At 37.7% G+C, this 26,698-nt stretch overlaps 1 protein-coding gene across 4 annotated transcripts in view; it reads right to left on the bottom strand.

The window, feature by feature from the left end:
* The window catches only part of negr1 (neuronal growth regulator 1), a 164,264-nt gene that overhangs the window by 24,280 nt on the left and 113,286 nt on the right, over window positions 1-26,698 (bottom strand). For 2 of the 4 annotated variants that reach the window (XM_058778330.1, XM_058778331.1), the window contains one exon: window positions 58-5,040. The exons of the other annotated variants lie outside the window; for them this stretch is intronic. In XM_058778330.1, coding sequence (XP_058634313.1) covers window positions 4,940-5,040 — 101 coding nt within the window. In that variant the 3' untranslated portion in view covers window positions 58-4,939. Of the gene's footprint in view, window positions 1-57; window positions 5,041-26,698 lie in introns of those variants that run through there. 4 annotated transcript variants of the gene reach the window in all.

Genomic DNA, 26,698 nt, shown 5'->3' with positions numbered 1-26,698 from the left:
ACTTGATTGAAAGGGACAGAAAAAATAAACAAATTAACTAACAAATGAGCTAACAAATGAGTTGTTTTCATTTTATTATTACAGTGCAACATCGTTCACTTACGTGGGAAGTAGTATTCCGGCATACAAATCTGTAGTCTTAATTACTGGAAATGAATTTAAATGTATTCATATTTATTTTGAATGCAATAAAACACACCATCTTGTGTTCTTGCTGAATTATATCATATGCAGGTACAGTATTTTAAAATAATAACATTTCATTAAGTATCATGTAAAGCACATTTCACAGTTCCATCACCAACTTCCAACTTTATTAGTATCAAACCACTGCTACAAAATTACATCAAACATGATGAAAATGAACTTGCATACGTGCTATACACAATGTAAGCTTTTAAAGTAATTAAAGTATATGATTCTTTTTTTTTTTCTTGACAATATCAATATATATCAATGCCACTTAAAGCCATATATGTCATTCCAGTGATCTAGAGCCTAAAATATACAACTATATCCCTGGTGGCTAAAGTATCTCCATACACATGTAAGTAAAGATGACCATTTCAAATTTCTCATCACAGAAATTTCAGCTTCAAGAGTTGAGGAAATAAAAGTACAGCCATCCCAATATGGTTACAATGTCCATTTTACTTAGTCACCAAATTGAACGAAACAAAATAAAAGGTACCGAAATCAAATAAACATGTATATACAAAAGTAACCAAAGCTCACCAAATAATTCCCAAAAGCATTAGTGTAAATTTGGATCGTTCTGGCGAGTGTCCTCTGTGCTCAATTACTCAGTAGCAGACGGGTGGTTTCACTGGTGGACTTATTCCACTTCGCAAAATAACTGCTTAAGATATGAACGGTGCCAACACAAATAGCCCATGCCATTCAAAACAGCTAGCAACAATTACCAGGCCAACCAACATCTAATGAGACATAACGGTGAATAAAAGAGAACGGTGTGTTTTTCTAAAACCCTGGACTTGCGTACCTAAATCGATCCCTTGCTTTTCACATAAAACATTTCTCCTGATGAGACACAATCGGCGCTTTCAAACAGAGCTCAGCAAAAAGACGGCTCCACTAAAACCTTAGCATTATCAAAACCAATGCATCAGTGCTTGGCTAACTTATTTTCCAGCTCAGTGAAAATAATGAACGAGGGGGCCGACAAACACTTGATGGCGAGGAACAAAAAAAGCTTTAGAATTCACTCATTCTCGTTTTGGCAGCTACTTTATTATCCAGACAAATATTTTGCCAATGAATGTTTCTACCGGCTAAGTACAGTCATGGCGGCCGCTTCATTTGTCATCAGTTTCGTATCATTCGAAGCTTTAACACAATAGCCGCAAACCAAATGGGCTTCGCGAAGGATTACAGGTTTTTGTTCTTTACGGTGCTCCATGGAGTCAATTAGAATACCGCAAAACTGCAATTACTGGCAAGCGTTTTGAAAAGGACAGAGGTTTATGTAGATTACTGTCAGCCCTGCCAGAGTGCTGCTGGGAGAGTGAGCGCTCACAGCTGGTTAATGCAGCACCCTCCAGCACTCCACAAAATCATCCTCCAGAAACTGACAAAGGCACAGGAAGAATTTTATTAACTGCCAGGTCAGAAGAATCACCTCCCCTGGCCGCACACACAGCACTCTCAAACCGACTTTCAAAAGAGTCTGGCCAAGACAGAGATGGAGCTGACAGGTTTTTAATCATTGAAATACCGCCTCCCATCCTCATTCTGTCTCGCCAGAAGCTTCGCTCGAGATAGGAGATGAAGTATCTTAAATGTTTGGGTTTTTTGGACCGTACACGTATGGTTACACATCCACCGAAGCCGTTTTTTGTACCGATATGTGCTCATAGGATTTCGAGAAAAAAAGTGCCGAAATTGCTACCTCATACCACACGACGAGGACTCCGAGAAGGTGTTGGAACCCAAGGGGTCTCCTCGGGCCACAACATACTGTGCTGCTTGCAGTAATTTGAACCCATTCAAAAATTGCACCGGCCTTTCGGGTTTTCGTGACCACCGGCACTACGCAAGTTCTGTATATCTGTCGCTTGGCTGATGTGAGGAATTTCGAAACTCGTCATTGAATATTAATGCATGTCCAGGAATGTGATTATCAAGTCATTAGATGCTCAGAGTGAAAATTTGCAGCACATTTGCCTGTTATTTACCGACTCTTTTGAAAGGCTGTAACTTTCAGGAGAATTATGCATGCATGAATGCTCTTGTCTGCTGTTTTTTTATCTTGATATCCACTTACGCAGTTTTAATGATGCTTTAATGAGCTCCCAGTTAAGGATTCATTCACAATATTTATTAAAAGAGCATGTGCTACTTTTATATCTTTACAAAACTCAAAATTGGCAAATGTTTAAAAAAAAAGCCCCTTTTATCGGCTATTAGTTCGGACTGAAAGAAGCCAGAAATACTGCACAACTCTGATTCGTCTGGTATGCTAGCTATGAATGGCAAATGCATGAGGCTTAGACATGGCATTTGACATGGAATGGCAACAGATCATATCAATTAATACTTTTAAAGGCACATTTTATACAGTACTTGCTTCTAGAGTGGACTCAAAATGTTGAAATGCAGCGTATTTACTGTAACTGTCAAAGCTATTGGTGTTAATCTGCGATTATGGAGGTTTGTGGAAATGATAAGCAAGTGCAATGTTACTTTTTACATCACAACGGCGAGAGCCAGGCCTTCACAGCGATGAATATTTAAACATCCCTCGGTTTGATCTTTGAGGCTTTCAGGTCTGTAATAAGCAAAGGGACATATAGGCGAGACCTATATGATTCTCTGACTGATTCTTCGTCAGAATATATCTGTTGTAAGTGAAATATCTCGACACTTACTGTCATTGAAAATGTACTTTGTGCAAGAAATAATATACAAAAAGAATGTAAATTCGTCACGCGTTAAACAAATAGCCTAAGTACAGTCCATAGAAAAAGGACCCAGTATTGCACACTGAGCGGAAAACGATTCTGTGATGACTTTCACATGAAAAGAACATTTCATCATAGCTCAACAGACAGGCCTAGTGATGTTCAGTAGTGTGGAACACATTTCATTAAGTCAAAGCAGCCTCGAAACTGGTTTTGTGCTCAAATTATCGATTTATGGTAAGTGGCCATCTTAACATACATATTAATTTGACATGCAGCACATTTATAATTTCTGCACATCTTAGTATACAACAAGTGTGTGGGAACTAGGGTAGAGGTTAAACTAAACCTAAACACTGGCTCTACCAATAAGATAAAATGAATTCTACTTTCTTCGAATACACACACACGTGACTCGTTTTCTATTATACCGTATGACTGGTTCACACCCTCTGAGTTAAAAGTAGATTATTTGATTACAAACGGTTCTTTTTTCCAACTTCTACTCGTTTGACAAGAATCAACAACAGTTGTGGCATCTAAAATGAAAGACAACATTGTAAACTATGCCATACTGCATACGTATTTTGAAATAATATTCATTCACATGTTTGGATCCACACTTGAAAGTTTCATATTGTCCCCACAAGGGAAGTGCATATTCTTTTTTTTTCTGCTTCCCTATTCAAAACTATTTCACACTGACAGAAGCAAAGCAGGTAATATGTTAATACATTATAAAAATCCTGTTCAAATGATTACAACCATAAAACATACTCCATAAAATTAAAGAAAAAAATAATGATTTGAATGATCGTCAGATAAGTTCCATTAGACACTGTTCATAATTTCCTCATTTAATCAAAGTGCACATCAAATATAACCCACTTTTCCTCCACTTTTTACTTTGGATTGGCCTGTTATATTATTTTGCATGCTACCAACTAAAGAATGTCTTTTCTGTGCTATTTTTATTTGATATCTTATTTAATATAACATCAAATGCAACACAGTCATTTTCTCGATTCCTTTTTCACATTAGAGCTCTCATTTTAAAGACCCCCAGGGCGGAAAAGACAGTAACTCTGTAACTCTGCTTTGCTGTTTTATAACCTTTTGACCACTGCAAGAGGCTCATTTTAATTTTACAATTAGGCTCACAAATAGTTTTACAAGAGGCAAATTTATCTCATACGTTTACATATTTGAATCTCCAGTGCAATCTAGGATTTTTTCCTGCAGTAAAACAACTAATTCATGTATTTCTAGAATAACTAGAAAGGTTTATGATCGTACACTGCATAATTCAGTTAAATGCAATTGGGGTCTATAGCCCAGAGGTCTAAACCGTTGAGGTATGGCTGTAGTTTTGGTCTAGAAAATGAATAATCATATTTCACCGTCAATGGAAAAACCACACGCATTAGCGTATTAAACTAAAGCTGCTCTTCAATTGTTCACTTCGCCTTTGACTGTATTACGTTTGATATCAATTTCAATATCTCTCCCTTTGTGAAATCTTAAACAGTGTTTCTTGGTTCACTGGATTTAAATGAGCTTGGCAAAAACCGTACTATTTAAACACTTTGCGGGTATGTGAATGATGTACCAGCACGGAGAGCAAGGTGGCACACTAGGGCGTCTTTCCTTTTTCAATAACAAAGACACTATCGTCACACACCCTCACTTTTCCAAAGCGTGATTTCAGCTAATTTGTGAGCGTTCGAAGGGGACAATGTGTGCTGATTCACAAAGTGGGAAATCAGGAAAAGAAAATAAGAAAAGAATAGAAAATAAGACAAGAGAAAGAAAACCAACCCCCTAAAACCATATGTATTTACATGATGACAAACACCACAGAAGAAAATTACCATCCCAACATAAGCAATGCTGATTAAAATCCCTCGCTGCTTTCCAAACACACTGTACCAGATTGGATCCAGCCATCAGCAATGTCAAAGGATCTGTAAATGCTCAAAAGGGTTCTTTACAGTCATTGTGTATGGCCGTCCTCAGGGCTAGTAAACGCTGACGAGAGAAGAGAGAGCCAGGATCAGGTACCGGCAGGCCAGCAGGACTTCAGCGCCTCCTGTACTTCCATACGGAGCGGTGTTGGGTGCTGTAAACAACAGAGCAGAGACACACGCTGATTAGCAGATTCTCCCTCTCTCCTGGCAGCGATTCATAGTCTCAGTCAAGCAGTACCTCCTCCCTTTTCATATGAGCGGAGCTCACGCTGCCTGCCTTCACGCTCTCAAATCAAGACTCACGACAGGCTCGCATGCCGGAAGGAGTCCTTCAATAAGACGCCTTGTTTTAAACCCGTGCTGAGCACTTCAAAATAAGAGGGTGTAACAATTCGTCTCAAAGATGTGATCATGTTGCTTTGTCTGCTTTTACCTTTGAACCTGCTAGAACGCATCGAATCCATTCCATCCCTAATGAAAATACATTTGCATAAAACATTTGAAAATATATGCAAAAACTCGCTGACATGCTTCTAGGCTGTTCTGGGTGGTTGCCAGTATTGGCACGTTTCTGTAGGATTGCTAGGGTGTTCTGGGTGGTTGCCAAGGAGTTGCTATGCAGCTGTTAAGATGTTATGAGCTCATTGCTCTGTCCTTTGCTAGGGTGTTCTGGATGGTCACCAGGGGTGCTGCTATGCAGTTGCTGAGGAACTGAGGAACTTTGAATGATTCTTAATGCACTGCTACAATATGTGGATGCAAGGGTGTTGCTATGCAGTTGCTATGGTGTTCTGAGTGGTTGCCAATGAGTTGCTATGCAGCTGTTAAGATCTGCTATGTCCTTTGCAAGGGTGTTTTGGATATCACCAAGGTACTTTAAAAGGGCACCTATTATGCAAAGTTCACTTTTACATGTTGTTTGGACATAAATGTGTGTTGGCAGTGTGTGTACACTTTTTTGTAATCCCCATAAATAATAATCAGTGTTTGCAGAATCCGTAAAATGTGACGTAACATTTTACAAGCCCCACCTACGACTGTTGACAGACAATGCTGTACAAGAAGAGACCCCACCCTGAGTGAGCCTCACAGCAGCTACAGAAATTATTCATTCAAGAGCAGTGAGTGATTTTCAGTGCAGTATAGGTACTACATATTACACTGCTGTCACTTAATACACAGATCTAATATAAACATGAGATTTCTTTCCGGCTGTTTATCTTCACAGACATAACGGACAGTTTTTTGTAACTTGTGTGTACTTGACATTTTAAGTGCAACAAGACATGAAAGAGAACTTAGTTTAGTACTCACATGCCTTGTGACAGACACTTTCTGTGCGCGTGCGTCGTATGTGTGTGCTCAGAAAACCCTATATTACAAATTTAAACTAATATGGCTTTAAAACGCATGATTTCAGCACAATAGACATAATAATCAAAACCAAACAGATGTTTTTTGGCAGAACATCTAAGGTACGAGCTGTAAAGGCACAGCCCTATTCTGCAAAAGGGGGCGGGGAGCAGCAGCTCATTTGCATTTAAAGAGACCTGCACGAAAATAGCATGTTTTTGCTTATTAAAATTATATAATAAATTATCTGTGGGGTATTTTGAGCTAAAACTTAACAGACACATTCTAGCGACACCTGAGACACATATATTACATCTTGTAAAAGGGGGAATAGACTTTGAATAGGTGCCCTTCAACGATTCTTACCACTTTCCTGTGCCATTGCAAAGGTGTTTTGGATGGTTGCCAAGGAGTTGCTATGCAGCTGCTAAAGGCTGGAATACACTACATGACTTTTAAAATGTCAATAGATTTTAAAACAATAAGCATCATATACTTGCCAACTTTAGAAATAGTTAGAGGAAAAACTGGCCATCACACACTAAACGACTGAGGATCATACATCACCAGATTTTATAGTCAAATTTTTGCTAAGAGACACATGACAAACAAAAACAATGTTTTCTAAAATCAGCTCAAAATATCAAACATGTTTGTATCCTCCGACTGGATGGATTCATAGTCTGAAGCAAAAAAAAAAAATTAAAATTAAAATCAGAGTTTGTGACCATCATACACTATGCGATTTATTGTGAAATTTGCCAACTCAAATCTGCAGACTGGCTCTGATTTTTGGCAACTAGCATCAACTTCTCCAGACTATAAATCAGAACAAAAATCTGTACTGTATTCTAACCACAAGATGCCCCAAGTTCTTATTAACACATTGCACTGAGTGGTTCTTTATTTGTTGCTGTGCGGTTGCTTGGTGGTCGACAGTCAAAAAAGTATTATTCACATCCGTAGCATGGTACGAAGCAAAGTTTAATCTCCAAGCATGGGCAATAGTAATAGTGATGCTTGCCTTAGCAAACCCACTGATAAGCTTGTGCTGATGCTGGGTATGCTCATATTTTCCCAGCCAACACAGATCTCAGTGGCTGAAAGCCTTCAGGTCTGTCCCAGAAGCAAAACAACTTGAGTGTAGTACTCAGGAGAGGTGCTTCAGAACAGGTGTGAGAGTGTACAGGCATTCATCTTCATGAGAGTTTTTGTTTCACTGCTCTGTTAATGACAGACACTGGCCTACCTAAGGAGATTAGTACATCACACACACACACACACACACACACACACACACACACACACACACACACACACACTCAGGAGATTATGTGTCCTGGCTGGTACCACTGACTTTCTCTTACATCCATCCAGCAAATTTTTGTTGTGCACATTATTTGCGAATACATGTGATGACAGTATCTAATGGAATCATTATGATATGGATTCATTTGTTTGAACTGTTTTCCCGCACTGAAAGCCACAATAAGGCTGAATCACAGCATCAAATAGCACATCTGACAGTAATAAGTATGTTTGTGCACAGAAGGTTGATAAAATAATTGCTTTGTGACAAGTCCTCTCACGAATTGCAAAAAATGGGAGATGAAAAGCCGCGCATCCATTTTCGCTTCCATTCCAGCTTTTACGGCTTTAAATTACCAGTGTTGCTTAAAAATCTTTATACCAAAAAATTACAGCCACCTGCAACGGGAAGCCCGGAATATCAGAAATGGGTATATGAGATAGAAAATGATGCAAATTGTGATGATGCGCGCGAGATGCATGGTCAGGAAACGAGGAGAGCAAACTGCCCTGTACACTGCGGCTTCATTCTGCCTCCATCCAAAGCACCGGATAATGACACAGTTTTTGCTAGGCAGAGAGAGTGGAGCCGGTAACCATGGAAACAGCTCACATCCTGCGCTGGCCCCTTTGCCAGAGCCACAGAGTGTGCACAGCGCTACCAATGGAACAGAATCATTTAGGCTATAGGCACCTGCTGCAGTATCTAACTATAAGCGCTCTTCGTCAAAAAAACAAACAACGCCATATGGCCTGTGAAAGGTAAAAGGACAAAACGCTTTGTCCCTACAGTATATTTCTTTCCAGCGTCCCATCGGACTAATAGCTACTGGAACGTCGGTGATGATTCAGGGTCGTGCCAGAAACATCCTATCATCTGGCACTATAGAAGCAATTAAGGAAAGCACCAATATTACCTGCCTGGCTGCGTTGTGTGAGTTAGGGAGCTGTTTAATATCCCACTGCGTCTAAATCAGTCTGTTGTTGTGACGGTGCAGGTTGTTACTGCACTTGCCATTTTAATTAACTCAACCCCTCCCCATCCAGACAGTGGCTGCCTTGTGATTACTCTGCTTTAAATCTAAAGTGTGTAAATACAGTGAGAAAAGAGGTTATTGCACCGGCTTTTGCAACAACATGGCGGTCCTACAGAGCGAAGTTAGTACAGGTATTAGGAACGGCATGACATTTCGCACTTAAAAACAAATCGTCGGATTAACCGTCTAAAGATGGCATATCTTGAGATACAAGAGCGTCAATTTCCTCATTAAGTTCGGATCAGGGAGTAATCAGTCATGTGCGTCTAAATCATGGTTTTGCACTCTATATAAAGCACGCAAAACCTTCCCTTCGTATGATTATGAAGAGGACACGTATTATAATTCTGCATAATGATCGCCACAAGCCACAGACAGAAGTTTCTGCATTGCCTATATATAAGTACAAGACTCCAATTAAAGCAAATGAGAGCTCTCCCTCTGTTCTGTGTTGTGTATTTGTTTTGGTTGATTTAGTTAACAGCTTAAGTTTTTTTAGGCATAATGTTGTTGATGTGACATAGCGCAGAATAAAAAGAGGGGCTGCCACCCTATAATCAGCTGCTAGTTCGAGTCCCACCATTCCTTTTAACTGGCACAAGACCCATCGTTAAGCTGCTTAATGAATTTCATCCTTCCATTCAATGCTCTCCCTCTTTGTGCCACTCTTATGCTGTGATAAAACAAGTTACAGTTATAATAAGACTATTTCCACAGTTTCCATTTTTTATTGTATTACTCTAAAATAGATAATTTTGGTTCTGATTAATCAATTCCTGAATTGAATTTGAGGAACTACTATTGAAATTTGAATAATTAAAAGTATACTACTGTTTGAATGTGTGAGGGCTGTAAGATTTTTTTTTAAAGAAATTAATAATTTTATTCAGCAAGGGGACATTAAAATTGACCAAAGTAACATGTACAGTGTTACAAAAGATTTCGATTTTAAATAAATTATGTTTCTTTGAACTTTCTATTCATCTAAGAATTTTGAAAAAAACATTAGGATGATTTATGAATGTCATGTGATACTGAAGACTGCAGTAATGGCTTCTGAAAATGTAGCTTTGCCATCACAGGAACAGATTAGAAATGATAAAACGGAAAACAGCCATTTTTTTTATTTAACATAATTTCACAATATTACGGTTTTCACTGTATTTTTGAACATTAGTGCAGATAAATTTAAATATATATTCATATAACCCCAATAGGCCCTCGATTATTAACTGAACAAAAAAACAAAATGCCATTGTGCTGAATTTCTTTCACTTGCCATTTAGTAAAGTATTCAAGTTCCTGACATTTCAACTGAAATTCCACTTCAACTTCCTGTGTGGGAGGGTCAGTTTCTTTCAAATCTGAACTGAAAGGGAAGCAGTCTTTTAATTCTGAATTTTGCACAACCCTGATGGCCCTTAGCATCATTAATGTTGGTTCAGTATCCAATAAAATAAATCATATTTGGTATATATAAAATCAACTGTTTCAAATGCATACGGCTGTGGAAATTCAGAATCATTCCTCTCTAAAACATGCAGTACAGCAGTGGCAAACGAAACAGCAGTTTACATAATTAAATGAAAGCAATCATCTCAATAGCGGTTATGTGAGGGTGGCCGTATCTCCAGGTAATCTGCACAGACGACGGCTGGCTGCAGCCCTTCTCCCTCGAGGCTAGTCTTCTCTGGCTTGGAGAGAAGGGTTCAATGTCCTTGACCATCAATCAGTGGCCTATTGTTCCTTCTACTGCCTCCAGAGAAAGGGGCCTAAGCTTCTGCCGAGTCCTTGGCAAACTGGCGTAAATCCCACATCTCCAATCTTGGATTTGACAAATATTCCCTTTAAGTCCTCTTTCAGTGTTCCTGCTCTCCATATGATAAACTACCTAATTCCCTGCCTCATAATAGAACAAACATGAAAAATGTTTTGTTTTCCTCGGCTTGCTTTCGCACGAACATTCAGCCGGTTGGTATCATTATTGCGTGGCATGTACTTGGAGGTTAGAAAACTTCGCTTGGTGTACTGTCCTTATCTTAAATCTGCAACGAAACAGCATCAGAAAGAAAGCTTTCAAGGGCTGTCAATTTAACACATTCATTTATCCCAATTAACCAGACCATTATAAGTATGGCCCTGTTCACGCCGCTCTTGCTTTTTCAGCAAATACTGATAAATGTGATTTTATCATGTCAATATGCTTTCATATAATCTGCTTAATTAATATGACTATCATGCAATCAATTTAATTTAAAAAAGAATTGTCTGACAGCTCTAATATTCCTTGTTATTTACATGATAGTGGGGTAATTTAAAGAAATAGAAATAGCAACAGAAAAACTATAATGAAGCTCTTTTCTTGTCTGTAAAATCAGAATACTTCAAGAAAGAAAGAAAGATTTCTTAATTTATTCATTAGGGCTGTCAATTTAACACATTAATTTAGTATAATTAAGCAGCACAGAATGAGTAAGGGGTTGTTCACACCGTTATTGAATTCAAAAACAGCTGGATGGAGCGCAAACAAAATTGAACAGAACACAGGGGTTTCGAGATGTTTTTCTATATTGAATTACCTCAAACTTAACACAACCAAAGACGTCAGCACGAACAAGACATGACATGATGGAAAAAGATGCCAGTCTGAATGATTTATGTTGACCCACAATTAAAAAAATAGCACAGCGGGAACATGCAAAAACGGATTGCTGTGGACTGTAGGCCTGTGATAGGCTGATGTTGAATCATACAGAAAAACAAAAACAATATAATCACTTCTAAAGCAATGTAATGTAACTGAATTACCTTTATTTATTGGCTTTTCTCAGCAAACACTGATTCATGTATTATATTGTTATATAATTTAAACAATTAGTCAGAATATCATGTAATCCACCTGTTTAAAAATGTTCATCTCTGAAATGTATGTAGTACCTCAAAGAATTCCATGTCTATAAAACATGGCACTTTTAGTATTTTTTTTTTTTGAAAGAATGTGAAACAAAGAAACAATAAAAACTGCACAAAGACTTTCTAACAATGAGAATAAATGATTCAGTACATAAAACAAAACTCAACGCCTGCAATTACAATCTGAACAGCAATTGACAGAACAAACACATGGTGAACAAGCCGCCACTATGAGTCAAAATTGAATAGCACTTGGAGAAAGTCAAGTGTCTGTGTAACTGTCTGATCAGTTTTGAGTTAACCACCTTTCTACAACTTGGGACACTGAAAGAGGTTGTTATTTTTGACACAAATGTTTATGATGTTTCTGCTGCGATAATGATAATGGGTTTGAAATCCCAGGAATGCATTATCATAAATAGAGCCTAACACTATGTGTGATGGTCTGATGAGACAAAAATGAGCTAATTTCTGATTCAGCGCTGAGTAAAAGCTCATTTCAATATTGTACACAGAAGGAGCTCACCTGACATGCTGGTATTGAATAAGACTCGACTACGACTCTGCCTGGCCTTGAGCTTCACCTGAACACCAACACAGCAGGAACTCTTTTTGATACGAGACTGCGGCAGACATCGTAAAAACAACAAAAACACATTTCATTTCACTTCCCTTATTATATGCACTTTTCAGCACAGGTGGCACTCACGTACTGGACTTCCTTAAAGAGAGACATATTTTGTGTGATAACCATCTGCTGCCTAGTCACTTTTTAAATTTCACCAAACATTCTTCCCCCTCAAAGCACGTCTCATCCTCAGGCTTGTCTGTTCAGAGCGAGGAAGCGTGAAGTTATTGCCTGTAATTGACCCAATGTATCGATTGATCATTGCGCTGCATTTTAAACGCCACTATTTCCAGCACATAATTATGCCTACTGGGTTTTGATTAGATCGCAGTGAGCTAAAGACGTCACCGAGCTCTTTGAGAATCCTCAGGAAAAACAAAAAGGAAACACATCTGCTGTGGAGATTCGGTGTCTTTGCCTCCTTCATCAACAAGCGTCCCATGGGTGGCGTAAATAATGAGTACCATAAATTGGAGCAGTAACGCAAGGCTTCATTGCTGAATCAGCCAGTGCTGGTATAATCTGGCCATTTGTCCACTCTTGCCCCTCCTCATTATGTGAGACGACTAATGAAAAACTCAGAACTGAAATGCAACTGTTTGAGATTCCCTGTACTGCAGGTGAAAACATGTACTGATGCTCAAGAAGGCAACACAATGCATTAAGAGACAGGGGGTGTACATATTATTATTTTATTTAATATTTCTCAGTATCTGTTTTAGCCTTGGTCAGAATAACAGAATTCTTTAAAAAAAAAAAAAAAAACATTGCAAAATCCTACCAATATCAAACTTTTAAACAGTGGTGTAAATATTTATTACCATTCGACATATCATATCACCATAGACATTCGTGTCACAGCTTGACATTTCAACTACCCATTTACATAAAGAATTTATTGTTTTATATAAAAGTAAAAGAAGCATAACATTAAACGCAGCATGTAATGCAGAATATAATACCACCGACTGTGTAGAATTTAATATGCAATATACAATTTCCCTAAGCACAGTCATGCACTAAGCCCAGATAATAAGTGTAGTTATGTTTTATGGAGAATGAAGTTAAAATATGCTGTGTTGGGAGGGGATTCACTAATTAGCATATGTACAAAATCTACATGTTTTAAACAGCAACAGCCACTTTAAGCTTTTATCTGTGATCATCACTGCTTTTTTATCATCGGATGCTTCATACTCCAATGCATGAAATATGAGTCAATTACATGAGGATGAAACTTGGGACCCTATTGTGCACAGCCCAGGAAAAACACAGATGAAAGCCATAGTGTCCACGAGTGAGCTATATTCATTCAGAGCACTATTTGTGTTATGCACTTCTAAGAGCGTAAAGATCACCTGCTGAATACTAAAAATCAATTTAACATATGTATTATTCCTTTCTATTCTTCTTCCCCGCTCAGGATGGTTTTTTGCAAACAATTCTCACCGCTGCAAGGATAGGGGGAAATGGTGCTTTTAGCCATGTAATGCAACTAACCATTACCACAGGCAAACAAAGTGTATTCTCAAGATAAGCTCGGAGTAACATTATTTGCTGAACATTTGTCTAGTGGTTTTCTCACGTTTTTATCTGATATCGGACCATTAGAGTCTTTGGACACTGGAAGCTTTTGGGTCAGATGCTGTATCTCATGAAATATGAAACGTGGCACCTCAGAGCTATCTATTTCTGTTGCTGTTTGTTGTAATTCAAAATTAATTCAAAATATAGCCGGGCCTGTAGGCCATATTGATTGACAGGACTGCTAGCACCAGACAGTCTCTACAACAACTACAATGACTCTCGCAAACAAGCACTTCCGCGCACACAAACCTTCAAATGTTATCACCATCAAATCCAGTCTATCCTTTCTTCCATTGCTCTATCCTTTCAGGCACTCTGACACTATCTGTGGGACTTACAGCACTGCATAAATACCAAACTCCCCACAGTGACACATGCACTTTAGCTTGATATGGATGCTGTCAAACTCCCATCGCTTCAGGCCAGGAAGTGCTTTATACCTTTGTGTTTGAGCCTTTCTGGAAGGGGTCAAAAATTATTGATCAGCCTTACTTGATGATTCCTGACAAATTAGGCTGGGATATTGACCCCTTCTACGACCCCCTCTGGCAGCCATGGTGCAAATTACATTGCAGCCCTGTTAGAAATACATCCACCGCTGGGAAAAATCAAGACTAGAGCTGGAGAAACAACACAGAGACTCTTTACTCTAGGTATTCTGTGGTTGGAAGTAACATTTAAGCTCAAAAGTTGTACATAAACATTGCATGAATGCTTGGAAAGAACTCAAACGTGTGATAAGGACACATAAATACTTAAAAAAAGCTGTTGCACTAGTGCAGGATCTCTTAATAGTATGAGAATAAAATAAAAAAAGCCACCAAAAATTCCTACATGAATGAACTAAAACAGTTACTATTGTGATTACAGGGAGAGTTCACCCAGAAACTGTTCTTCACATACCTCAAAATATATTTTATTAACAGAAGAAAGACACTCATAGAGGTTTGGAACAACTTGAAGGTGAGTAAATGATGGCAAATGTAATTTTTGGATGAACTATCCTTTTGAAATGAAATGTGAAAATGAATAAAATAAAAATAAGTAAAAAGCAATTAACTAATTTGTTTTGCCTGTGTAGCCCACTACAAGAACATGTGCCTTTTCTCCACACACAAAAATGCATATAAGGTATTCCGTAAATCGACATTAATAATCATTATTACAATATTAAGGGCAATAATCAGCAATATTTTTTTTGTTGTCAAATTGCAGCTCCTGATTTTAAATTTGATTTATATATTTTATGTAGGCTATTTTAAGTTACATTAATTACAACATGTTTTATTGATCAGAGGACTAAAGTATTCTGATTTAATTAATGAATTGATTACGTATAAATATTTGACATAAAAACAACAGAGATACATTAATAATGTAATTCAAAAAATACACAGGGAAAAAATGTCATAGGAAATCAGTTACAGGGGGCAAATATTGCCGCCAAATAGAAATGCTAATTTCTGATCTTACATAACAAAAAACATAACATAACAACATAATGTGATATACTCTATCTGTTTTTATTCATTTAGAATAGACAGCTATTTTGGAATGCTTTTCACTGCCAGACGATTGTGGCATCTACCAGCGGGGGCTAAGAGGGCCATGCTAACCAGACAAACCCTGACCCCTTGATCACAGTGACAACTACCTTTAGGGCACTTCTTGTGCATGACAACAGATCCTGTTACGGGTAAAAATCACAAAATTCAGTGATTCCAGTATTCATCTGCTTGTACCACTCCTCTGTGCACAAAGTCCTATTCCCACATTATGGAGCTGACAAAGCCCTTCGAATAAGTTATGTTCATGAATAAGATTTGTGGTGTTTGAGGTATTGTTAATCTCCAGAGAGCAGCCAAATTGCCTTCTGCCAAGAAGCTAATGATAAAACGTTCACAAGCATTTTTGAAAGTGTCAGTTCTCCCATCATAATGAAAATCCAATTTTGTTGTGGTTCACTGTCAATTAATATGCTCTTTCAAAACAGAGAGAGGTAAACCTTCGGTATTCTCCAGTACCTTTCTCTTGCACCTCGGACTATTGTGTACAATTAAAAAAAAAAAATCAGTCATCCTGGCTGTTCTTAAGAAGTTTATTTTCATTTCAGTAATTATTTATACTTCAAAATTTACTTTTTCGTATTTAAACCTACATTGTTGGTGGTAAGAGCATAAATAATTAGAAAAGTAAATAGTACGAGAACAATATTTAAGAATAATTAAATATACAAATAAACCAAAGTCAAAACGTTGCATAAATAATCTTTAGCCAACCCCTGAGTTTAAAATTCTACACAAAACATAGGCTGCTTAGTTTGCACTGACAGAATCTTCCTCTCTATAGTTTCAAAAATTATAGATTAGTCTAGATTTTTTTTGCTTTTTCTTTGTGGCAGGTTCAAAGAAACTTGCGCGAAAATTTCTTTCTTGATATAAAAACGATAAAAGGGCAATGCTTTAAGTGCTGTATGAATGCATGTATGCATATATATATATATATATATATATATATAGCATTACAATACTAAGATGCCACAAATACTGTACATATACAACACATTTCCATAAAATTTATTTATTCAATGCAAACTAGTTATTAAATTATAAATGACTTAGTCTACAAAAAGAAAATCTGAATTAAAAAGTGAGGTATACTTTCATAGATCTTACTTTATGATTAAAACATTTTCTTGCGCTGTATAAGATTGACTAAATAACAATAACATTGACTAATTATCTAATCATTTGACCTGCATAATACTTCAAATCACACATTCTCTACAGACAGGAATTTTCAGCAGTATTAGTTTTTTTTGGTCAAGAGAAATTTAGCTTATTGTGAGACAATTAGGCTGCTTGTTGGTCTTATTTGTGGCATGGCCATGAAAAAAAACTCAGCTAATAGTTTCATATCTTGCTTTGCCTTTGAGAGAGAGTAGATGAATGTGGCATCCAAACAAACCCGCCACCCACAGGGTCCTTCATTAAAGACATCGAAAGAAACCAATACAAGACAAAAACAAATTATGCTCTTCTCTCAGGATGATCGAAAAATCCAATTATAGTTATTTGAATAACTGTGATTGAGATTAACCCTTGGAGGAGCCAAAAGGAGCCAAATGCGAGCGCAGTCAAAATGCCACGCTCTGCGTATCAATAGATTGCGTGTTTATACTAGCACCAAACAATATCTGACATCTGCTTGTAAAATAAAGTCTCTTAAGTGAAACTGTTTTCCCTCTTCTTTCCCCAGACAGTGAGCGACACCTCCATCTCAGTGCTCCAAAAGACCTGCTATTCATCTAAAGAATAAACCCACTTCAATCATCCAAATGTCAACAAAGAAAAGAAAGGACACACTATCAAAAACTAATCTCATGGAAAACATGTACAGCCGTTAGAAATAAACAACCCAAGGTAGCAAACATATCTCTGGGAATAATAATAAAAAAGCCCCCCCCCACAAGAACCGCAAAACACTTGGGTGAGGGAAGTCAAGGTTTCAATACTCCTCCGTTTCACTTTGACGATGGCGCACGAGAGAAAAAAAAACACTAGGGTAACGCTGTAACGCTCAAAAGGTTCTGTGACAGTAAAACACTATAAAAACGAAAGCAAAGCAAACTCACTAATCCTCTTTTCTCAAAGCGGCTCAGACAAAAGTGTCTGCCAATCCTTCGCATACAAATTAGCGTTGTCAGTGTGGACAGGATGTAAAACGGGACTTATTAATGTCGACTGTTTGACTAGTCTCATTCTGGCGGGATCCTCCAAAAAGCATTTGAAACTTTGGCGGCAACAAGGTCTTGGGAATCACACCTTAAGATCTCTTGTCAAAGAGATCACACTGCTTACTGACCTTAATCTTTCGCACAGCGCAGAAAGAGAAAATGACACGTCCCAAGGAGATTTTTGCATGCCTGTGTGTAGTCTTGATGTTATCTGAGGTGTTTAAAAAATGAAAATGTTGAGCCCTTGGGAGAGCTGAGGCCTCAAGGCATATTTCTTAATTTGAAGTTAAAAAAAAAAAATGTTTAGAGCTTATGATGATGGAGCGCACGATATCTGTGATTAAAGAGATCTGATTAAAGAAGCACCCATTCCAGCCGAGGGAAGGCGAGAGGGAAAGAGCGAGAGGTGATTGGTTTGATGAAGGAATTAGATCAGTGACTACAATGATAAAGCTTACAACGAAAAACATCTTCCAATATGTGTTACTCAAGCATAGCGCTAATTTCATCTGCATTTTGAAGATCCTCATTCGTAGAGTTAAAAAAAAAAAACGTACTGGTTACCCAAACAACCCCCGTATGCCATTGGTCAGTCAAACAGATAACCACGCCCCAAACTCACGCCATTGGTTGAGCCAGTGTTGCTGTTGTCGGGCCGCTCAAACAGAGCAATGTTTTGATAATGCCAAAGTGTTTACACTTTTCAAGGAAATCAACCGATAAATGGCTTACTTATAGTTGTCTCTGCATATTATGCTGGGATAGGAGAAGGTATTTTAACATCAAAACAATTACACACATCACCTTTTAAATGGGAACAGCTGTCTGTAAAATTACATTAACTTTCATAATCATGTGAAAAAAAAGCATATGTGCCTGGCTGTGCTCATGACATTTAAAAACAGTTGTGCTCACAGAAATGCAGGTTCGAATCTTGCCTGCAATATGTACAAATGTCATTCCAGCTCTCTCTATCCATTTTTCTGTCATTCTCCATGTTAAAAGGCAAAGAAAGGAATAAAAATAAAGGGTGTCTGTAAAGGTCTTGACTTTTTGGGAAGAAAATATATATCTGAGATGAAGAATATTGCATTTGTCATCACCATGATGCAATCTCAAGCCCAAAGTATACAGCAGCGTTAACACAAATACTTAGTATGTGTGTACAGCCAAACGCATAGCCTTTCAAACACAGGCTCTCAATGTATGCACACTAGAAAGTTTCATCTGTGAACGGTGTCTGCAACTTCTCTCCAGAGGTTATGTCTGATAAAAATATCTTTGTCTATCTTTTAACCCCTTCATCTTCACTTTTCAATGCGATTGTCCATTGATCCAGTAGTTGTATTGTGGTTCAGTCTCTATTGCTTCTTTCTTGACTGTGAAACATTGTGCCGGCATAGTGTTGTCACCAAGTGAACCAAATTGATAAGTGAAAAATAAATCTAGCTGTGTCCAAACTATGCTTTGCACTGTACACATACCTTCGTGCATGCATTAATATATAGTTTGAGTTTCAAAATATGACTTTCACTGTATAGAGAAAAAAAAATCGTTTTTCAACAAAGACAGAAAGTTATACAGGTTTGGAGCAACATGAGGGTGAGAAATAATGACTAAAACTTCATTTTTGGCTGAACTATTGCTTTAACTAAATCTATCCTTGGCACAACATGGCTGTAAAGCGTGTCTTAATAAGGCTTGTTTATGGTTCAGGTAAAGTGAGCAGGATTTCAGTTCTGCAATGGTGAGTGAGCAAGAAAGGCTGGGGAAGGTGCGGAGCAGCTGGTAGAGAGACAAAATGAAAGACAGAGAGAGAGATGTGAGAAAGGTGAAGAGTGACAGAGGTTTTGCCACGTTCAGGAGAGAGCACAACCTGCCTCACCGGGCTTCAGAGATAATTGGATGGCAGAATAAGAAAAAAAAAAAATCTAGTCAGAGATTATTCCAGAGGAGAGTGAGATTCTCAGACTATAATGAAAGTATACACCGTTTGAATGCAAGTCATGTCAGTGAAGAATGATCTAGATCTAGCTAGTATATTACACATATCACTTCTTTGTGATAAATTATCTTTGTTTTACCAAAATAGCTCCTTAGTAACATTAGAAACAATTGTCACAGTGTGGCTGAGCTTATTTCCAATAATATTGCATTTTACTTTCACGTCATAACTCTCAGAATTTGGCTTGTGAACTATTGTGGATATTTGTTTTGCTACTGCATCTAAAAGAGCTTTTTTACCGGCTGCTGGCACACAACTGTGTATTTCCTCAAAAGAAGCAACTTATTCATGCCATTTCACCGAGGTCAGTTTAGAATTTCCTTTCAATAAAACGCTCTTCAGTGCTTTATCTGCCATTTTCCATGCAGTGAAACGGTCATTTAATGAGCCCCTGTGAGAAGCAGCCGTGATTGTAGTAAGGAGGACAATTCTTTATGATGCATATTCTCATTTCATCATTCCGAGGCAAAGAATTTCAATCCCTAAAACATGTAAATAAGGTAGGAAATATATTCTTATAAATACAAGCCCTGAGGTTCAGAGGCCATTTTAGACACAGCAAGATAACAAGAGCCCTGTTGGCGTGACAACTTGAAAGTCTGAATTAATCGCTCGGCTACAAGTTGTCTCCGCCAACCTCACCAACATGAGAACTGTGAATTGTTCATCCACAAAACCTTAAAATAGCTACAAGCATTTGTTCTCTGAGAACACCATCACCATTAGTGGCTAAAGGCATAATCTTTTGCATAAAAACAAAGTTTGTTCTCCGCTAAAGCCCAGTAAATCTGGGCTGCGTTTAGATGGTGGAACAAAAAATGCTTTCTGGCAAGAATGACAGGAGCGATTATACATCTTCACAGTGTAACTACTGTATCATCAACAAAGAGCTATCCACTGACGCTATCATTCTCATGTCATGAAAACCATTCCACACATATTGTAAACTGCGTCAGTGAGAAACAGATTGAGAGTTATTGACTCATCAGGGGTTTTTGCACTCTGGGAAAAAAAAAGAGAAAGAAAAATGTAAAACATTCTCCAAGTGAGATCCATTAGTTTGCAGCTTGAAATCACGCTGAAAGAACATTATTTCCCCCTTTAGCTTAGCCACATGAAAGAGCACTGAAAACCAACTTCCTAATGACACTCCCTATGACATTATCATTTAAATACAATCCCATGTGCATCTTAAATTAGCAGGCCATCGTTAGTATAAATTTGAATAACGTTCAAATGTCGAGAAGGAAGGAACACAGACCATGGCCTTTTGCTGTAGGCATGCAGTATAATAATGAGTGTTTCTTCAACTTCTGGGACATTTTGTGCAGGAGTTTTTTTTATTTTTTTTGGTAAAACAAATAGATTTCTGTTTTGTTCTGAAGATCACATTCAAATTTGGGCACAAAAATTAAGTTCATCCATTACTTATTTCTTTCAACATTAAAATATGAAAATCCATCATAAAAGCATTATACATTTTTACACAAATTAGGACTGTATAAATTCATTTTTATAAGTTGGTTACCAAAGATTATTTCTTTTAATGTTAAAAGATCAAAATAGACCATAAAAACCTATTTATATAATTTTTTTCACAAATTAAGGTTCAGTTTTGGATTCATCTGTATCTAATAAAGTTTTGTTTCATAAGCTGGCTACCAAGGAGTGAGGAGATGAAATATCTATCTATCTAGACACAAAAAATATAGTTTTATTGCATTTCCAATCAAGCAATTTCAGAGTTGGCCATTTCAATCAACCAACCAACCAATCATTCAATCAATAAAATAAAATTGGACTACAACTACATAAAAATGCACACAGCAGTACATATATAGCACATCCATGTCAGTCTGTGTATGTGCATATGTATTGTGTATTTACATAGACAGAAAGGATGATAGGTAATATTCAAGATGGGACTGAAATGGGACTGACAAGATAAAAGCTTTTCTTTGAGATCAAGAGCAGAAAGAAGAGGAGGGAGGAGAATTAACCGATAAGACAGAGAGGAGATGGGACCCTGTCAAAACAAAGGAAGTTCCATGCAACATCTCGTCAATCCTGAGCTGGTGCTCGCATATGCATTTTCCTCCAAAGCCCCCGAAAAAGCAATGTTTTCAGCTCTACCTGCATATGTTGTATTACAAACTAAATGCATGTGAGATTTCACAGAAAAATCCTCTCTGCTGACTTTTTTTGCAAAGCTTTTGCATTTATACCTGAACATTAACCTGCTCGTCCTTTACACCCAGGCACTTGTTTGGGCCGTGATGCTTTTGTGCAGAGCTGGTGCTGGTGTGTGTGGGGGGAAGGGAGAGAGAAGCTACGGATACCATTTAATGGACAGCCCAGTGAAGGAGCCCCAGAGTGGGTGAGATAATCAGGCCGAAAGTGCATGTAGGAGAAGCACAGATAATTGAGCGTAGGAGAGGGAGAGAGAGAGATGGGAAGGAAAGGTGGGGGTGATTCAGTATAGGAGAATGGACTGGATGCGAGTGATCCTTTGCTATTGCCCATTTGTGGCGGAACATGACATCTCAGAGAGGGTACAGAGCTCAAGGCTAAAGATTAATCTTCACAAGAGGAAGAGTGCATTTTTGCCCCTGGTAGGAGATTTTAGGCCATGAAAAATGCATGTTTTCGTTTGTGTTTAGTGTAGGTAGAAAAAAGACAGTACTGGCTCACAGAACTCTGAATACTTTGGCGAGGACAGTTCCGGTGTGTTTATGTGTGCTTAGAAGCTAATTTATGCATGTGGAAAATGATGAAAGCAACATTAGTGGCAAAACAACACACACATATGCAGAAGCAGGGTCCAAAAAATATATATTTTTTTTTTGCCACAACTGGCAATGAAAGAAAATTTATGCTCATAAATATTGCTTACCGGTCACAATACTGGAATTTGCATTATTGTCTTATTATACATGCCTATTTTTGCTCTTAATAAAGTTTTTTTCTTTGCATATTTGTGACAGAACTAAATCGTCAGCGCCACGGCAAAAGAAATCATATTTTACCCGAGTTGTGAATGCAAGCTTGTAGTCTGTATTGAATGTGATGCAATAAAATCTGTGTACCGTGAAATAATAGCAGGAAACATCTTTATATTGAGTTGTCCTTGTGGGCTGCACACGAAAATAAACATAGAATGCATCTGACCAGTGTAGTCCAATTTCTTGAACTAATGACTCCTATGAGCTCGTTCTTTGGATAAATAATTCAAAAGGATGAGTTATTGGTTTGACGGATCCTTACTGAATCAAATTGTTCAGATTCACCATCTGACTCACTTAATTGCAAGTATTATTTTCTGTAGTTAGTAACAAAATGAAGACAGTTTTTGTCTAGTATAACAAGTATTATTTTATGAGATATATGATTTCTCTTGACAATTTAGTGCAAAGAAGCACAGACGGATCATCTCTATGTACAGCATTTTGTTTCTCATTTTTTGTTTTGGTGGCCTAATATGAGGAGTATTTCACATATGTGTTGCCACATGGAGAATGGAAGAAACCCCCCGCCAACTGGCGTATTGTACAAGTTTGTTTTCCTTTCCCTACAAAGCCAATTTTTTACTTGCGATTGGCGTTTTCTGAGTGTTAATTTGGAACCCGCGCAAAAATGAATACTTGGGCACATCTCTAGTGAATGATAAAATTAATGTGCAATATGTAAATTCATATTTATACATGATACCTGTACAAACCCATCTGTGCAATATGCAAATTAGAAATTTTTAACTTTTGTTTGACATTTCTATTTCTTCATATTCATACTAGCTGTACAGATACTGTACTGTACTAGCTGCCCTGCACGTATTAATTTTCTGCTTCACATATCTATACATAGCCACTCTCTACCACTTGTATTTGTATAATCTTGTTCGTAATACCCTGTAAATATATTTTTCTTCTGTAATCCAGCCGTTTTATTTCTGTAGCGCAAGCTTTGTTTCCAATTCAAATTTCTTGGGTGAACCTCAAACAAAACTCATTCAGATTCTAAAACAAGCATATATACATTGAAATTAAATAATTAAGGCTGAGAGTCATCGATTTTACAAGAAATCTTCCACAGAGTATTACTGCTACAAAATCTGATCAGGGAGTTCATCCATTGGTGCACAAGCATTAAAAAGAAAGCAACATAGTGAAACACAGCAGAAAGCTTTTATGTGATGTACAATTAAACCGATTCACTGTATGCCCCTGAATGTGAGATCAAAGCAAAGCACATCAGTATGCAGAGCAGGGCACAGTATTGATTTTTGAGCTATTCCGAGGGCTCATGTAAACACAGGATCATTTAGACTGGGGATGTCTTCCACAAAAGCACACATGAGACTCCAGTTGAACCATATTCAATGCAAGCATTATTGCTCTAGCCATGCCTGTTTAGAATCTAGAGGTCAAGAAAGATTTATGACATGCCACGCGCTTATCATCCACAACCAGAAATGGTGGCGTTTTTTTTTTATAACACGAAGCAAAATGAAGGTCAGGTAGCACCACATCATGTCTTTACGAGGGGTCTCTCCCTCTGTTGATCTCGCCCTTCCTGATGCAGCATAAATCTGATAAGCGCACCTGAAAGAATCGCTAAACAGGATTATTCCCTGATAGGCCACTATGCCCCATGCGGCCCATTCTGAGAGAGTTCACGGAGTGCCTGGAGACCACAAGCCTGAAGGATTAAACAAATAAAAAAAGACAGATATGTGGATAGTGGCTGAACGACAGCCAGGTAAGCGAAAAATTCTGAACTCATTAATATTGAACTTTGGAGTGACAAAGTGAATTTTAATACCAAATATAATGCCAAATTCCACAGCAAGCCTGAAGCATACTGTGCCCTTCATGTGGGACTTGATTTTGAACTAGAATACTTATATGCACTCACATTACTGTTCAAAGTTTGAGGTCAGTACAATTTAAAAATTCTTTTTAAGAAGTCTCTTATGCTCACCAAGGCTGCATTTATTTAATAAAAAATACAGTAAAATAGCTTTTCAAATTACAAATAGTATACAAATTAAAATAACTAATTTGATAAAATAACATTTTAATGTTTTAAATGTAATTTTTAGCAGCCATTACTCCAGTGTTTAGTGTCACATGATCCTTCAAAAAATCATTCTAATATGCTTATTTTGTGCTCAAGAAACATTTCTTATTATCATCAATGTTGAAAACAGTTGAAACTGTGATACTTTTAAAGGATTCTTTGGTGATAGAAAGTTAAAAATAAAAATGAAATAAAAATATATTTGTAACAATGTAGGAGTCTGTTAATGTTAATCAATTAAATATGTCCTTGCTGAATGAAAGTGTAAATAAATAAATACATTCATACTGATATAAGGGCAAAGGTTTAAAAACCAAATCCTGATCCTACATTAAAGAGACCAAATGATAACATTTCTAGACTGAAATGACTGTCCATATTGACAAACCTGAGCTGACATGAATATTGTACATTATAGACTTTATTCTCATCAAAGGGTTATATCAGAGTGACAATGATAATTATTCACTTATTTCAAAATAATTGACACATGGGAATAAATGATGTGATGCTGGACAATTAGTTTTGAAAAGAGCTGCCTCAACATGTCGTTTTTTTAAGTGTTTTTTAAAAAGTGTCTTTTTCAGTGTTTTTGAAGCTGCTGCAAACGATCTGGACGAGAATCAACAACTGACAGACGATCTGAATGAGTTCTACTGCAGGTTTGGAAAAACACCTGCCCTGAACACCTCTCCACACAACCATTAACACCTCCAGCATCCCCCCTCTCCTCCACACCTACACTTCAGATCAGCAAAGACGAGGTGCGCCAGGTCTTTCGGAAGCAGAAAAGGAAAAATCACCAGGCCCAGATTGTGTTACACCAGTCTGTCTGAAATCCTGTGCTGACCAGCTGGCCTCCATCTTCACACAGATCTTCAACAGATCACTGGAACTGTGCGAAGTCCCTTCATGCTTCAAACGCTCCACCATCATCCCCATCCCAAAGAAATCCAAAATTGTGGTCATGAAGTCATTTGAAAAACTGGTGCTGGCCCACCTGAAGGACATTACTGGACCCTTGCTGGATCCTCTTCAGTTTGCCTACAGAGCAAACAGGTCTGTGGACGATGCAGTCAACATGGGACTGCATTATGTTCTGCAACATCTAGACAGACCAGGGACTTATGTGAGGATCCTGTTTGTGGACTTCAGCTCGGCCTTTAACACTATCATTCCAAACCTCCTCCTGCCCAAACTAACTCAGCTCTCCGTGCCCTCCTCCGTCTGTTCTCGTGAAAATTCTCATCCAGCACCCGTACGATCAGCACTGGAGCTCCTCAGGGCTGCGTTCTCTCCCCACTGCTCTTCTCCCTCTACACCAATGACTGCACATCTAAAGACCCCTCTGTCAAGCTTCTGAAGTTTGCAGACGACACCACACTGATCGGCCTCATTCAGGATGGTGACGAGTCTGCTTACAGACAGGAGGTTAAAGAGCAGGCCATCTGGTACAGTCTTAACAACCTGGAGCTCAACACGCTCAAAACATTCTATTTTTTATTCTTTTATTATCTGTGTTTTTGTTCTGTCACTGTCATTCTGTTGCACCGTGGACGCTTCTGTCACAAAAACAAATTCCTTGTATGTGTAAACATACCTGGCAATAAAGATCATTCTGATTCTGATTCTTTTATAAGCACAGCACATTATCAATTCAATATTTTCAACCATTTACCAATGTAATTAAAACATTCTAAAGGGACAGATTATTCAAAAAATGAAAATTGTCTTCTACTCACACTCATCTACTCACACTCATGTTACTCATGTGCTGCTGATATATGATAGTTTTGTGTGGTCCACTGTTGTATGGAAAAGGTCTACGGAAAAAAGCTACTTATTCAATAACTCCCTTTGTATTCCATCATACATGCAACATGAAGACGAGTGGGTGATTACAAAATGTTTTAATAGCTGTAAGTAAAAGTCTAACATAAAGTGTTATATTCAAATCTGGTACACTATAAAACACTACAAGAGGAGATTCCACATGTGTGCGACCACTTCACAAAAATAGCACATTTCTGCAAGGCAGAGATAAAATGGGAGGATAAATAACTTGGGTTTTAATGCTTGAGAGGCACTTTTTAAGTTAAGAAAAAATCTTAAGGATGTTTAAGAGTATTAAAGTAAGTATATAAATAAAAAATTGTAGATTAATTTG

This window comes from Onychostoma macrolepis, chromosome 06 (assembly GCF_012432095.1).
Source record: "Onychostoma macrolepis isolate SWU-2019 chromosome 06, ASM1243209v1, whole genome shotgun sequence".
Taxonomy (NCBI): domain Eukaryota; kingdom Metazoa; phylum Chordata; class Actinopteri; order Cypriniformes; family Cyprinidae; genus Onychostoma; species Onychostoma macrolepis.
Note: the sequence above shows the minus strand (reverse complement) of the source record. Positions and strands in the feature narration are given on the sequence as shown.